General features: G+C 59.9%; 3 protein-coding genes across 3 annotated transcripts; all 3 read left to right on the top strand.

Moving 5' to 3' along the window:
- Window positions 1–283: 283 nt before the first annotated feature.
- On the top strand, window positions 284–1,867 carry TRAVEDRAFT_113902 (uncharacterized protein; the record flags this gene model as incomplete). The annotated part of the gene is made up of 6 exons (XM_008035864.1): window positions 284–638; window positions 695–791; window positions 846–956; window positions 1,189–1,391; window positions 1,445–1,536; window positions 1,595–1,867. 6 exons carry the CDS (start codon window positions 284–286, stop codon window positions 1,865–1,867), a joined length of 1,131 nt encoding a protein of 376 aa, XP_008034055.1.
- Window positions 1,868–2,617: 750 nt separating this feature from the next.
- TRAVEDRAFT_68898 (uncharacterized protein) lies at window positions 2,618–4,143 on the top strand. Its single transcript, XM_008035863.1, has 3 exons — window positions 2,618–3,166; window positions 3,242–3,931; window positions 3,989–4,143. The coding sequence occupies exons 1-3, from the start codon at window positions 2,870–2,872 to the stop codon at window positions 4,013–4,015; spliced, it is 1,014 nt and encodes a 337-aa protein (XP_008034054.1). The 5' UTR covers window positions 2,618–2,869; the 3' UTR covers window positions 4,016–4,143.
- A 7,282-nt stretch (window positions 4,144–11,425) lies between these two features.
- Window positions 11,426–13,901, top strand: TRAVEDRAFT_26215 (acyl-CoA dehydrogenase NM domain-like protein). The gene is made up of 7 exons (XM_008035322.1): window positions 11,426–11,571; window positions 11,627–11,825; window positions 11,883–12,002; window positions 12,059–12,205; window positions 12,265–12,778; window positions 12,838–12,892; window positions 12,946–13,901. Exons 1-7 carry the CDS (start codon window positions 11,433–11,435, stop codon window positions 13,497–13,499), a joined length of 1,728 nt encoding a protein of 575 aa, XP_008033513.1. The 5' UTR covers window positions 11,426–11,432; the 3' UTR covers window positions 13,500–13,901.
- Window positions 13,902–14,671: the final 770 nt, after the last annotated feature.

The following is a 14,671-nucleotide window of genomic DNA, read 5'->3' as shown; positions in this document are numbered from 1 at the left end:
CGCCTGTCCGAGCGACAGGCGATGACGTCACGCGCGCGAGAGGCGGCGTCTGTCCCTTGTCAGTTCTCCGCGCTCTCGTCGAATCCACTGCACCGTCTGCCCTCGCTCGACACGTCTGCCTACTGACCCGCCGATGTATACCGCGAGCATGAGCGGGCTGCCCACGTGGGAGGCGTTGCGGTGATGGATCGCGGTCTGCCTCGCTCTCCGCCTCCACCGCACAACATTCCTGTCCTTCATCCCGCCTCCATCCTCAGTCCTCTCCCTCCCCACACCTGCCGCCATGCTGCCGGCGCTGCTGCTCTCCCCGACGCTCCTTCTCCCCCTCCTCGCCGTCCTTGGCCCCGCCCCGGCGCGGGCGGGCGATGTGCAGTTCGGCGGAGGGTGCAACCCGGACCACCAGAAGCTGCAGGAGGGCACGTTCCAGTTCCAGACGGACTGCGACGCCATGACGTTCTGCTTCAGCGGCAACTCGACGTGTGCCCACCGCGGCTGCCGCCAGGACGAGTTTCCGTTCGGCTACTCGAAGACCGAGAAGCTCCCCGACCGCTGCCCGAAGGGCCAGTTCTGCCCGGACGAGCAGGACCTGTGCCAGCCGCTGCTTGCTGTTGGCAGTGCGTGTCAGTTCAACCGCGATGGTGAGTGCCATGTGCTAGATGTGCGATTGTGGAGGAATACCGATGCCCGACGGAAGATGAGTGCGAGGGACCGCCGAACTCCAAGGAGCTCGAGGACACGACTGGGTTCGGACTAAACTCCAACGGGTCTGTGTGTCTGAACAACATCTGCATGTACGTCTTCTCTTCGCGACGATCCGTCTGGTCCGTTCTAACTTCATTCTTCAGGTGGGCAAACGTCACCGTCGGCCTCCCTTGTATCGTGCAAAACACCGCCTACACCGCGTACGGCCCTGACGGCGAGTTCATCGACATTGTATCAAGGCAAGTGCTCCCCTCGTTCTGTTGTACTACGGACAAGTCGCTGCATCAATCCCGTCCCACGCCCGCAAATATCCGCGAGTAAACTGGGAACAAGGGACGTACATCGCTACAGCATTCGTCTCAGCGCTACGGGAGACCGCCGTCCGCGCCCGGGTCCCTTGCGATCAATAGCGCGTTCGAGCCCACTGCTCGGCACAGCGACTTGTCCGCGGGCTTACAGTTTGCAACAAAGCTGACCTTTCTGCAGGGGTAACTGCAAAGTAGGGCTCTACTGCGACGCTCAGCAGCTGGTTTGCGTCCAGGGCAAGGCGGTGGGGGACACGTGCGATGCCGACAAAGAGTGCTTGTCGTACAACTGCTTGGCATCCGGCACCTGCGGCGATAGGGCCGACACCCCGCGCGAGGTCGCCAAGTGGGTCTATGTCGTGGTCGCTATATGCATCTTCGGAGGTACGTGGGCGAGATGCGAGGGGTGGCGCGGTTGCTCACAGTGGCCGCTCTAGGCATCATTGGGACTCTCATCGGGCTCTACTTCATCCACCGGAAGGACCGTGACCAAGAGCGCGAAAAGCGCATGCAGTACTGGCGCGAGCAGGTACGGCTGTCCCTTCCCCTCTGATCAGAGCGTACTGCTGACACGTCGGTGCACACAGAACGCCTTCCGTCAAAACATCATGCAGATGCAGGAAACGGCGCGGAATTCGCTGATGAACTTTGACACGCCGGGGACGAGCCCGCGGAGCACGATGTACGGGCGCGACCAGCAGACGGAGGACTCGCAGGCGCCGATGCTGCACCAGGCGAGCAAGTCGAGCGCGCTGCGGTACTACGTCTCGGACGACGGCTCGCAGATCGACGACCGGTCAGACGAGGACCTGATGATGCGCCGCCGCGACCCGCAGCCCCACCAGGGCGACCGGTTCTGATTCGGTCGGCGCCCCCGTCTGTGGTGATCATGCTCTCTTCTAGACACTCCTATTTACGAATGCATAGCGGGCTGCATCGGACTTCATCGCTTCGTACGCACATTCGCCCCACCCCACGAAACGACGCTCGGACACGCTTCGTACGCGTGCGCCTTGCAATCCCCCTCCCACAACTGTAGCGTACGGTTCAGTAATATGACTGGTGCTACGCCCCTCTGGGTTTTCAACCTCGCAGTCGTCCCCTCGTTTGTTGGCAGTGTATAGCAATAATATACCACATGCTTGTATATACATACGATCCCCGCGGGCACCACTGGATGGGAAGCTAGAGGAGATGCTGGTAAGCTTGCGGCCACTGCTTTTATCGCTCGCTCGCTGCTTTGAAGTTGTCACCATCACATGGCAAGTAAATAGTTCGTCAATCTTAACAAGTACGCAGTCTCCGTAGTGCCTACTATCAAACTTACCGTAGCGGCTCCCGTGAAGTTATACGGCTTTACGACTTCAAGTCCGTGCGGTGGTGCGGCGTTTGTACGGTCGTCAATGACGTCGGTGCCGGCCTGTCCAGCCAGATGATGTGTTCTTGCGACGTCCGCGTCTAGCCCATCTAGAGTGTTTTCGCGATGTCGTAGTGGGAGGAGCGGGAGGATGCCATGGCGGCGGCCGGAAATAGCAACGCGGGTGTAGTGGCGCGTCATTTCCGTTGCCCATCTAGGAACAGCTCTCTCTTCCTCTCCCCTTCGCCGCCTTCCCAGGCCGCGCGCAGCCCTCCGCCCCGCCCGCTATACTCGCCACCCACCACGACGTCCACGACGCCCACGACACCTACATCGACGGCTGGCACCCGGCATCCGACGCCCGAGCCGCACGCATACATTCTTCGTCTCACCCATCTAATAGACTGCACCTGGACCGCGCACAGCGCAGCACCGCTCCGGAAGCTGCACCCTCGAGAGCAGGCAGCACACCTACACACACACCCCACGTCGTCTGGATTCCGGAATGTCGACGACGCCAGAACCACTACCGTCCCTTCCGCCTTCGCCCTCGCCTTCGCATACGGACGACGTTGCGCAAGCGTGGCATGATGACCCGGAGGACGAGCCGTCGAGCTCTCGGTCGGAAGCACATCTAAACCCTGCAAGCACAACACGGAAGGGGAAGCAGAGGGCACTTTCTGGGGAACGGGGGAAGAATGCAGGCGAAACTGACGAAGAGGAGGACGAGGAGGTGAGCGACGGCGCGGCGGGATACCCGCCCACACAAGACGAGAAAGCCGAGTCTCGGAGAATAGAAGAGGTGCATTTTATCTTGCAGGACCCTACAAAGGACACCTGCCGCATTACAGAAGGACAGTGCTAACACCCCAGTCAGAACTTGCGACGCTGGGAAGTCGCAGAGCGGCAGCGGCGGAAAGCCGCACGCGACTCCGTCGCCTCCACGTCCGGCGGGAGCACCGCGCCCTCGCTCCTCGCCGGCCTCTTCCGGCGCGACTCCCGCAAAGCGTCCCTCGGCGGCGTCGGCGCGCACCACGCCCTGCGCACCGACGACCGCGACGCGGACCCGAACGCTCTCCCCCTCACCGACATGAACACGCCCACGGGCGACGCCTTCGCGCCCTCTGCCCCACCCACCCCGGAGCCCGAGACGCTCTCGCTCGCGGAGAACCCGTTCGACACGCCTGCGGCGTCGCGGACGTCGCTGAACATCCCCGCACAGTCTGCGCTTATGACTGAGTCCGAGAGCGGTCCTGGGGACTTTGCGAACGCGGATGCGCCCCGGGCGCGCACGAAAGGCGCAGCGACACTAGAGGCGTCTTCGTCGTTCCGCAGGCAGAAGAAACAGAAGCTGCCCCCGCCCCCTCCGCAGCCGCTGGACTTGCCGGCGCCGCGCGAGGTCCCGCCGCACACGGGTGAACACCCAGGACCAATCCCCCCACTGCAGCCTGTGCCGCCGGAGCCGGAACCGGAGCCTGCACCTGTAGACCCGGGTCCGCCCGTACGGTGGTGGCATGAGTGGTTGTGTGGGTGCGGAGAGGCGGCGGATCGGGGAGGAGACCACCAGGTGCGTGTATCTCTATATTAGAGCGCACATAAAACTAACGCTGGGACGATATTGCAGGCGGGGCGTACGAACCCCTTCGAGTGACCGTGGTGCTGTTCGCTCCTACACACTTATTCGTAGCCTTTCTTGTCTGCACATTTTGTCTGGACCTTTTCATCGGCGGTTGTTTTGACGTACTGGACTCTTGTGGCATAATGTAGCATGGATGTTGCACTCCTGACGCTCGGCGCTCGGCTAGCGCGAAGACACCCAGACACCCAGTAATGATGTGTCGCAGTTGGATACAATCCTTTTTCAATGCGTTTGATTTACCACTGAACTCAAGCCGGCATATGTCTTTCAAATGTCGCTAATCTCTACTACTAATCAGTCGTCTGCAGCACGCTCAGACAAGTCCAGGATGCACGGTATGTATATCGTCGATGTTACGTGTACGATACCCACTGACAACACTGGACTAGCGTGGCTATTTTGGATGTGACACTTGTGCTTTGTGCTCTCCGTCGTCGCTTCGTCGTCCCTACGAGACTGCCTATCAACGTCGAAGGCCAGCGTCTCACTCCACTCCATACGCTTGACGTTAGGTTCACCCGCCGCTAGCGTAGCATGGTCCACGGAAGGCGCCGGGACCTCGTCCTACCGTGCTCTACCTATCCTGTACGCTTTCATCTCTATCAGGGATGAACTGGTCGACCGTCAGCATCAGCGCGCTGTGACGAGGCTGGCCCTGACGAGGCGACTCACCCGGGGGCTCCACCTCAATCCCCTAATAGGTGACGGTGACAGACCGCGGCAGTACGCTGCTCGTACAGCCCTGCGTACGTCTCCGTGCGCTGCATATCATGGTAAGCTCGAATGCAACTTGGTTGGACATATTAAAGAGGTGCTTACGAAGTTCTGGATCAAGGATAAGGTTGTTGAGAGGTTTGTCTGCCATAACGGAGGGAAGCGAAGACCGGTGGCGGCGAGGCCGATGAGGGTACGTGTGCATGATGAGTATGGGGTGGGATGTAATTGACGGAAGCTGACGAGTCGTTCTACCTGGCGCTCCTATATAGCCCGCTGCCTGCGCCGCTTTGTGCGATGCATGGACCCCCCTGGGGTCTCCGTCCGGGTAGTCACAGGGGCTATCTGCCCGCGGCCGGGACCCACTTCACATTCGCCGTACTGGTGGCATTGATGTACAATGCCCTGTCCTTTGACGACCTGAAGTAAGTCAAGACGTGGCCACGACAGTGCCTGGGCCACAATGCATATTCGCCCAATTTTTTTTCTTTCCCTCGGGTCCGATCCTTAGCCGAGAGCGGGAGCGGGCCCACGTCAGTGCCAGTGAGCCACTCGTTATTGTCTGCGACTTCTCCCTGACATCTCGCTCTCATTAGGACCCCGCTTTCGCGCACATCCTTGGATGATATCCGCACTCGCGACGGTGCGCGTCGCTGGCTTCATCGTGCCGAATGTGGCGCTCTCGGTGAGCAGGTTGCGATATCTCGCGCCTCCTCGAGACTTCTAAAGGGCTACGTGTATCAAGAACCCCTCTTAATACGCTCGGCCCAAGCAACTCGCAGGAGGTGCTTGCCACGAGCGCGCACGCTTGCTTTGTGCTCAGAAAAAGGGACCGGTGCGTCACACTCCTGCCAGGGCCTATTGAACGCCGAATCGCGCCCCATGTCACATCCGACTCGCCATTGGACGGGCGTGCAAAGGCTGTGCACAATGCCTAACGTCGTAGCTGCTGGTTCTATGGCTGGCTTTGAGCATATTACTACTCGGCTCCGAGATCCATGCTCAGAGGCGAGCTTCGTTTTAGCCAGCTCCACACGCCCAGGAGCCTCGACAATGGGACTGCGCACGCCAGCTCTCATGAAGCGCCGGGCGTCCAGCCGTATAAATATCACCGTCTGACGGCGGAAGACCTCATCACCTCCCACATCCCCACATCCATCACTGGTAAACTCAGCACGATGAGCAACACCGACCCACCTCCCTGGCGGCCCGTCGCCAATCCTACCTCTATGACAGACGAACCTCTCAATCTCCTGCTAGCCATGAATCTACTCCGCGGAGCCTTCACGACTTCCACCCGCACCCTACCGTCTCGCCTTGCTACCTCCGCGCGTGTTACGCCACGGCGGCGGACAACGCTATGAGCGTCGCGGATGGTGCGTCGCGTCTTCTTCTCGCAAGCTCGTTACTAATACGCTCGCTCGCAGAAGGGCTATCGCTCGCACTCCTGCGGTAGGGCCACAGTCCCTTCCCCCATGGCACTGTACCAGGTGAGCTCCATCTACCGCTAACCACATTGCATACCCTAACGAGATAAAGTACGCGAGCCACGCCTGCCGAGGCCTCAGGAGCACCTCCGGGCCTTCGTGACGGTCATCAATTGGAAGGGGCCAGACCCCGGCCGCGCCCTGCACGATCCCATGTCCCTTCCTAGCACGCCGCGCGGGGTGCAGAGCCATGCAGTGCCTGCGATATGCGGCCCACTCATCGCACTCGCCCCGTACCCGCCGCAAAAAGCGTAGCGACGCGCTGTCCGCGCTGAACACGGGCGCCGATCTCGTTCCCCACCGCCCCAAGACCCTCTCTCAGTAGCGGGAAGGGGCGCAAAAGAACCCTCACCAGCGGAGCCTCGCCATTCTCCGTCATCATCGCGCTACCGACGATCCAGCCGGATGGACACGAGTCGCAGCCCACTTTTTACTTGTGTCTTCGCAGACATCCAAGACAGCTCGACTCGCGCCCTACACCACCGCTGCGCTGAACCCCTATCCACGAGCCCGCCAGCGCACCATCGTCCTTCCGCAGCCCTTATCGAGGCGCCACGGCACCTTTCAAACCGCGCGCATTTTGAAAGGGAAGACCGCCAAACCGGACGGCTCATCCCCAGGCGCCTCCTGGTGACCAGCTCTGTGAAAAAGAGCAATCTCCGCTGGCCAACACTTACACCGGCACTCCAGCGCAATGCAACAGAAGGGCGCGTCTAGCGGTGACGCCTCATTCCGGTACCAGGCCACTCTTCGTGCGAAGCTCCCAACGCTTTCATCCTCGACCCGTCAGCGCGTTTTGGGAAGATAAGAAGCCAGCGGGAGGCCAGTGCAACACCGCGTTCTCCGTGCTCAAGACCCCTGTGGCGCTGCCCGTCCGAGTATTCGCCCGGCACATATTGACACGCGCGTTTCGCCCTCGATGACTCCACGCAAACCGCCATATGGGACATGGTTGCCTCCTTACTGCCTGGTGGCTGGAGGGAATCGCCAACATCGTGGAAAGATAACGCGTACGACACCCCGAGTAGCGTACGGCTACGCTACGCAACCCATCGCTCTCTTCCACGCCATCCCAAGAGGATCTAACGGGGATGTACGGTGTGGGAGAGTCGCTTCTATCCTTCGTCGCGTGAGTCTGTCGAGTTGTCCGCCCCATAACATACTCACCTCCGCACCCTCAATTTAGCTCTGCCCCCAGGACGACATATTGAATGACAACGGCGGTGCAGTGGCACATCCTCATCACAGGAGGATAACCCGGAACAGCTGCGAGGCATAGATAGTCATCAATAGTTTTGTACCCGATCGCCATAAAAATGCGAATACTTATGGGTCAGAGAAATTGGAACATGCATGGCCTCCATCTGGCCAGTTGTGGGCGCTTGTGTTACCCCTCGATTTTGATTGGCCCCTCACGTCGTTCGGCGTCGAGGACGTCTTCACTCCGAAAGTTCAAATAGTATTCCCAAATCCCGTGCTTATTCTGTTCTTGGACACCTTTTGCTTCTTCGCGCATATCGCTCGAGGCTCATGAGCGCCTTCCACGAGTACGATATCTTCGAGTCCCTTCCGAGCTCCGTCCGGGCCTGCGCTATGTACGTCAGGTTGGCGGTGTATCAAACTACGGAATGCAGTATGATTGGTATGGGCGTTTTGACAATGTGTCTAACGTGTTATGACTTGCACGGCATACTTGACAGCTACTGACTATCAATCTGTTGGTCAAAATACATATGTTAAAACCGATGGCGCCTCGGAACACGGCCCCAGTACTCACCGTGCGGCGGACTGTTGCGATTGGAATGAAGCTCGAACATTTCCAGGCACCCTGACTAGGCTTGCTACGCAGTGCACAGTGACATACCCGGAGCAGGCTTTAGTAACCGAAGTGAGAAGATACCTCCATCTCATGGTACTTTGTGATACTCATGGTATCATCGTACGCCCGCCCCACGGTCGATCTGTAACCTCGCGTCCAGCGTCCACGCATCCTGCCCGCCCCACCCTTCCATTTCGAGTCGGAACCGCCTATCCCAGACACCCAACCACCCTCCCTCGCGCCGCCTCCCTCACGCCACCCCCGTCCGGTAACTTCAAACTAGACGGAACGGAGCTACGTATGGCACCACCCGCCGCAGCGCCCATTACGCACCCGCATTGCCCCTCCGCGCCTGCCATCAATGGTCGTCGCCCCATCTCTGACGAGCGCGCACCCGGCGCGCCCAGCCCTGCGCTCTTCACAGTGCGAGGTACGCACGGTCTGGGGCCGGTGCTCACCGCGCGGGCGCTGTGCGCAATTGCACGCGCCGCGGCGCGGGAGTAACTGGCGGGCGCGCGATCAGGGTGCAGCGGGAGGGTACGGCGTTCACCGCGCGGGCGCCCAGGGACCAGTGTGCGCGATTGCACGCGCCGCGGCGCGGGAGTAGGCGGGCGGGCGCGATCAGGGTGCGGCGGGATCGCGGTGGCCCATGCGGTGTCGTCGCGGGCCCCTAGCGTGATCGTCGTGTGACAGGGCGGCGGGCGTTGCCTGAACGGTGTGCGCGGGTGTACGTTGCGGTGTAGGTAGGTAGTTTGAATGCCGGCGCGCTGAGCGCGGGATGAGCGGGCGCGCCTCAGGCCTCAACGTTTAACATATACCAGGCGCCGCTATACTACACGGGCGGCGGGCTGTGACCGGAGGCGAGGCGCAATATTCGCCGTGTTTAGGTGCGGGCGCGGACAATGGTGTGGAAGATAGGTATACCCTCCGGTGGCGGTAATCTCGGAATAGCATTGTAGACAACGAAACGAAGCGTCAATCCGCCGCCGCCGCATTCGGGCTGACGGTGATAGACCGAGGGGCGCCGTTTCTGCTTACTGCTGACGAATCGCGTCTATTACAAAACGGGGATGTTGACGCGCTGACAAGTAGGGTGGAGGTCAGATAAACGACCGACATGTGTACGATGATGCCTATGCCTATGAGCTTATGTGGCAGGCGCACAACGTACCTGATGATTCCGCCCCCAACGCGCGAATATAGCCCGTCGCTAGCACGCTCCACCATGGCCCTATATCGACACGTGGAACGTCAAAATCACGCATATGAATGGGGGAGCGGGAGCTAGCATGGCGACGGAAGCGAGGGCGGGGCGAACAAGTCAACGCCCACGCTGGGTGCTGAGGGATTGATGCCCGGTGGGTGTTCGGCATGTCGCTGACAAGATCGCAGGTGGGATACCGCCCCACCACCGGATCTTACGCTCCTGTCATATCATTGTATGACAGATACGAGGAGGTGGCGGGCAGGGAGCTCGGAGAGGCATCGCACGTCGAAGGGCGTCATCATGCACGGAATGTGCGATTGCCAGTGCGCACACAGCGTGCCCACTGCCAAGAATTGAAGCCTGGGCGGTGACAGTTAGACATTCGATAGATAGCTGAGCGGCGCCTGGATCGAACGGGACGTACCATGACGACCAACCGAACTCCGCAGGCAAATTCCCCATGATTATTGGAGAAGCCCGCCCCGAGACGAGAAGTGATGGATTAAAGGTTTAGAGTTCCTATTGTGAGCGCGACTTCGCTCGTTGCCGAAGCGCAGGAAGAGGCCTGGAGAAGCTGGAGAAGCACGAGGGGGTACGAGTCATTGGCACGGTGAACCTGTCCGACCGGCACTTTGGTTGGCCGATGCCACGGGCCCGTTTTACCAATGGGGTGCCCGTCTCGTACGTTGATCGACGCCACAGAAGAAGCACCAGCGGCTTGCCTGGATTTACCTCCGCCTCTGCGAGCGCCGTGAGTGAACGTAAGGGGGCATGCGACGGAATCGGAGGCTGGCTGCACGTCGGGTAGTCTTCTCCAGCCAGGCCCGGCAATACAAACGGTGCGAACTCGTCCCGAGCCCCGTTTGACTCGGCGCGCTGCGTGCAATATCGTTCGGAGGTGCCGCCTGCTCCCGCGCCGCGGGCTTGAATACGTAGTGAGGGCGGGCGCAGCGTGAAGACCTGAAACTGTCGGCACCGCAGCGATGAGGACAACGGTCAGCACGAGGAGCTCTGAGGAGTGTAATCGCTTGCACGGCAGCGCCGCGGGCCGCCCCGTCGCGCCAGAGTGGGTCCCATCGCCTGCCCTGCAAAGAAACGCGCGTACGCGAGACGTCCTGGATGCTTCGTGAGCCGACATGCGTGGGTACCGGTTGCGACGGCGGGGCACGCTGCAGCGCTGCGGAGGCGGGAGGGCGTCCGAATGCATCGGCATTCTATCCGTCGACAATATGCGGTACAGCCTTGGCCCGTATTGGGACGGCGGGCATGACGAGAGCGTGGAGGTGTGATTGACTGCGAGATGGATTGGGCGCGAGCCTCTGTGACGGGTGAAAACGCATGAAGGTTCATCCGCCTCGTTGGGCCGTTATCCCTGCATGCACAGCAGTTCCGTGCGCAAATGGGCGTTTGCTGTTGCAACGGTGAGTGCCGGAGGAATGATGATGCAATGGGATGATTGAACGCAGCATGAGAACGGCGACGTGACTACCGACGCTTCGCCCTCGAGGGGCGTCGTCGTGAATGAAGCTTCTGGGAAGAAACTACGAGCAAGCGGAATCAATAGTACACACAAGCATCCACCGACACGTACCGTGGTTAGATCACCAGTGAGAAAACATACCTTCTTGCGCATCCCGGCGTATTTCGTGTCCGCGCGTGGCCTGCCCGAGCTGTCGTCCGACTTGAGAGGGTCGGTTGGGCGTGTGAGGGTTGCGAGGGCGGCATGGGTCACCGGCTCTCACAACAACCGAAGGCTCTCAAACATGTCAGACGGTGGATTTGCCGTAAGGAGACGGAGGGGTCGAGCGATGATGGGCGCTGGCGCGGAGCCCGAAGTACCGGCTGAGATCGAAATCGCGGCCTGGCGGAGCCGGAAGATGACCGCGATCTCGATGCGGAATGTTGGCGTCCCTTGGCAGCCACCGTAAGCATCGCATCTCCAGTTCGCCGTCGCTCCCACCGCCTCTCAGAATAGTCAATGAGTCGTCCGTGTCCCAGCTTGCCACACTGCGGTGCTCGCATAGCGGCGCGCCCCGCCCAGATCCGCTCAGTGCGCATCGGCTCCGTGACCGCCATGTTTCGCCGCCTCGTCCTGCGCCGTAAGTATAAGTACACCCGCAGGAAGGGTGGTGTCTCCTCGCTCTCCCTCTCACATTCTTTCTTCTCTTAACCTACCCACATCCTATCCTTTTCTATCCTAAGATGTCTTCTAAGAACGTGCCCCGTCGTACCCTTCACCTCACCCACTCGCCTCTTTTCTCGACGCGGGTCCACAGCATGGACCCCCTCGACCGTGCGATGCTGTCATACGAAAAGGCAAAGGCGATCGCGTTGTCATATGGTGAGTTCATATTCGTCCTTCGCAGCGTCGTCTCAATTTCTAACTGCGGGCCCAGACATGACAATCGACGACCTGCTTAACCTCTCGCCCAAGTTCTGGCAGCTTCACAACGACCCTATTACTGTGATGGACTTCGGCACAACAACCCTTCTCAGTATACAGTACAACCTTTGCGCCGGGACCATCGCTCGCTATACTGCGCGGCGTCCCGAGCTTATTCCGCTGGTGGAAGATCTCTTGAAGTACCGGAAACAGTACGTCATCCTACCCATACTGTCTCGCTACCTTTTACTCACAATCCACATTTGTAGCGGGCAGTTCATGATGACCGAGCTGGGTCACGGTCTCGACATCGGCAACATTGAGACGACTGCGACACTGACATCGACGGGCGAGTTCATCCTCAACTCGCCAACTCCCAGCGCTGCGAAGTACGTCCTGTCCCTATACTATGCTCATCTGTCTTTTCATTCGCATTCGCTATCAGGTTCATGCCTCCTACCCTCCCTGCGGGCCAGCCATGTGTGGCCGTCGTGTTCGCGAAACTGATAGTGAACGGCGAGGACCGTGGGCACAGGCCCTTCATTGTGGCGCTCAACGACGGCAAGCAGATGTGCACCGGCGTTCAGTGCAAGTACGTCAATCTCTCTTCTCGTCCCCCAATATGCCCAGGTCCTGATCACTTTACCTCAGACTGCTACCTCCCCGTGGCGGCCCTAACCCCGTCCCACACTCCCTCACCACCTTCCGCAACGTCCGCCTCCCGCGGGGCTCTCTGCTCGGCGGCCTTGAGAAGCCCGCCGACATCCACGCGAACCTCATGAACATCGTCGAGCGCATCACCATCGGCACCATCGCGCTCTCCTGCCTCGCGCTCCCCTTCACGCAGGCCTACGCGACCATCGGCACGCTCTACTCGCTCCGCCGCCAGATCGGTAGCCCGACACAGCGCACGCCCATTCTGCAGTTCCGCACACAGCAGGCGCCGATCCTCGCAGCGGCCGCGAACGCGTTTGTCATGCAGGCGATGCAGAACTGGTCGATTAAGAACTTCTGCGATAAGCGGCTGGACGGGCGTGTGCGCCATGGCGTCGCGGCGATCTTCAAGAGCATCATGGTGCAGCACTCGCAGCAGGGCGCGCTTGGTGTGTCGGAGCGGTGTGGTGCGCAGGGTCTCTTCGCGCACAACCAGATGACGACTCTGCACGTAAGTCGTTCTCATTTCCATGCTGCGCGATCTGTAGCTGATTAATTTTGGGTGTGCAGGCCGAGATGCGCGGTATCGCCATTGCTGAGGGTGACGTCCTCGGACTTGCCGTCCGTATGTATTCGCTTCATGTCTGGCTAGTGGCCTGTCGCTGACATTCTCATCAGGACTCGTGAACGAGCTGCTCCTCGGACGCTACGAGATGCCCAAGCCCCAGAACCCCGATTCACTCCTCGCCCGCCATGAAGCCGGCATGTTCGCCGAGCTCCGCGAAGTCCTCAAGGCCGCGCCCGGTCACCGCAGCGAAGAGGTCAACCGCCTCGTCCTGCCCTACTGCCAGCCCATGATGGAGGCGATCGGACACCGCATGGCGTACGACGCGGCCGTCGAGCAGGGTGTGCGTCCCGCGCTCATCGACCTCTACGTCGCGAACGTGATGAAGCTCGACGCGGCGTGGTACGTCGAGTTCGCGGGGCTCGGGCGCGCGGCGCAGCAGGCCATGGAGACGCGCGCGATGGACGCGGTGCTGCCGATGCTGGGGGAGCTCGTGAAGGAGATGGACGTCTTCGCGTACATCAACGCCCCGCTGGTGAGCGACGAGCGCTGGGCGGCGTTCGTGGACGACATGAAGACGCATGAGGGGAACGGCCGCGTCGACCTCTTCAACCTGCCCCGCCGGCCGGTGGCGATCCAGCCCGAGATGGTGAGATCCCACCTGTGATTCTCCTCTCCGCTGGACGTGCGCCGACGCTCTCTCCCCCTCTTTGCTCCTCTCGCTCTCCGCCTCGCATCTGGCAGTACGCCGAAGTCGGCTCGCTCGTGCTCAGCTACGTGTTGTAAATCATCTACCTATTCCGTGACTCGTGCCTCTCACTGTATATCTGCCACCGGCTCGCTGTATCATACCTTCGAGCGCCCCGTTCTTTATCCACCGCTGTAGCGTAGCCCCCTCTCGCTATTCTCTGAGCCCTATAGTACATACTACTTACATTCGCTATCATCATCTTCCTTAGCTCTGCTACTATTCGTACACTAGTACATATCGCTAGTATCCTACGCATTACTACTAGTTTACGTAGCACTCCTAGGACAGTCTCTATGGCACACCTCGCGACTGAGTTCGCGCAAAATACATATGTTGTCGGCTTAGCCGCATTAAAACCTACCGACAGTGCCACACGGAGTTTGTCGCTTTCACTTCTGGATTCTAGTATGTCGCTTAGAGTTAAACTCGAGAATGTGGTGAATCCCGCTTCTTTCCCGTTTATAGGCACATTTAGGACAAGTCGGAGGCACGGACCGTGAGGCGGCCACCTATTTTGGCTGAATACTTCCCAAAACAGAATTGTATTGCGGCAGATCTATGCCACCACCGCGATAACTTGACGCAAATGCTCTGCCACCATGTTCCTTCTTCCCATAGTACATATGCTCACGCGATCCCGAGCTGCCAACTACAGACACCGAGCCTTGGACTCCCGGGCGACCTTGGAACATACCCGACTGCATGCGTGTCGGCCGTACGGCCAACCCGCGTCATTCAGCTGACGCGCTGTACAATGTCCCCCGAGTCGCCCGACATGCTCCTGTGATCATTAAATCCCACCGAGGGAATCAGCGCAGATCACCGCTCTCTAATGCCACTTTTGGCCTTCCTACCCATATGGACAGGTACCCTTTACACCTCGGGGACTGCGCCCTTAGCCCCGTGTTCCACTGCCGTGAGCGTGAGCTCGCTCGGCATCCTGTGTTTCCCGGCCGGAGGTAAGAGTTCTAACATACGCTTCGTCGTGTCTTCAACTATCGCTAACTCTTGACCAATACAGACTGTAGACCAAGGATTACTGCCCACGAATCCTAAGTACCGACTGGTAAACAACAGCCCTTACCAAT

Source organism: Trametes versicolor, assembly GCF_000271585.1.
Source record: "Trametes versicolor FP-101664 SS1 unplaced genomic scaffold TRAVEscaffold_2, whole genome shotgun sequence".
Lineage (NCBI taxonomy): Eukaryota > Fungi > Basidiomycota > Agaricomycetes > Polyporales > Polyporaceae > Trametes > Trametes versicolor.
Note: the sequence above shows the minus strand (reverse complement) of the source record. Positions and strands in the feature narration are given on the sequence as shown.

Coding starts and splice junctions, on each gene's coding strand:
- TRAVEDRAFT_68898 (XM_008035863.1), top strand. CDS start 2,870: ATGTCGACGACGCCAGAACCACTACCGTCCCTTCCGCCTTCGCCCTCG. Junction 3,167..3,241: donor AGTCTCGGAGAATAGAAGAG/GTGCATTTTATC, acceptor CACCCCAGTCAG/AACTTGCGACGCTGGGAAGT. Junction 3,932..3,988: donor ATCGGGGAGGAGACCACCAG/GTGCGTGTATCT, acceptor ACGATATTGCAG/GCGGGGCGTACGAACCCCTT.
- TRAVEDRAFT_26215 (XM_008035322.1), top strand. CDS start 11,433: ATGTCTTCTAAGAACGTGCCCCGTCGTACCCTTCACCTCACCCACTCG. Junction 11,826..11,882: donor CTCTTGAAGTACCGGAAACA/GTACGTCATCCT, acceptor CCACATTTGTAG/CGGGCAGTTCATGATGACCG. Junction 12,003..12,058: donor CCAACTCCCAGCGCTGCGAA/GTACGTCCTGTC, acceptor ATTCGCTATCAG/GTTCATGCCTCCTACCCTCC.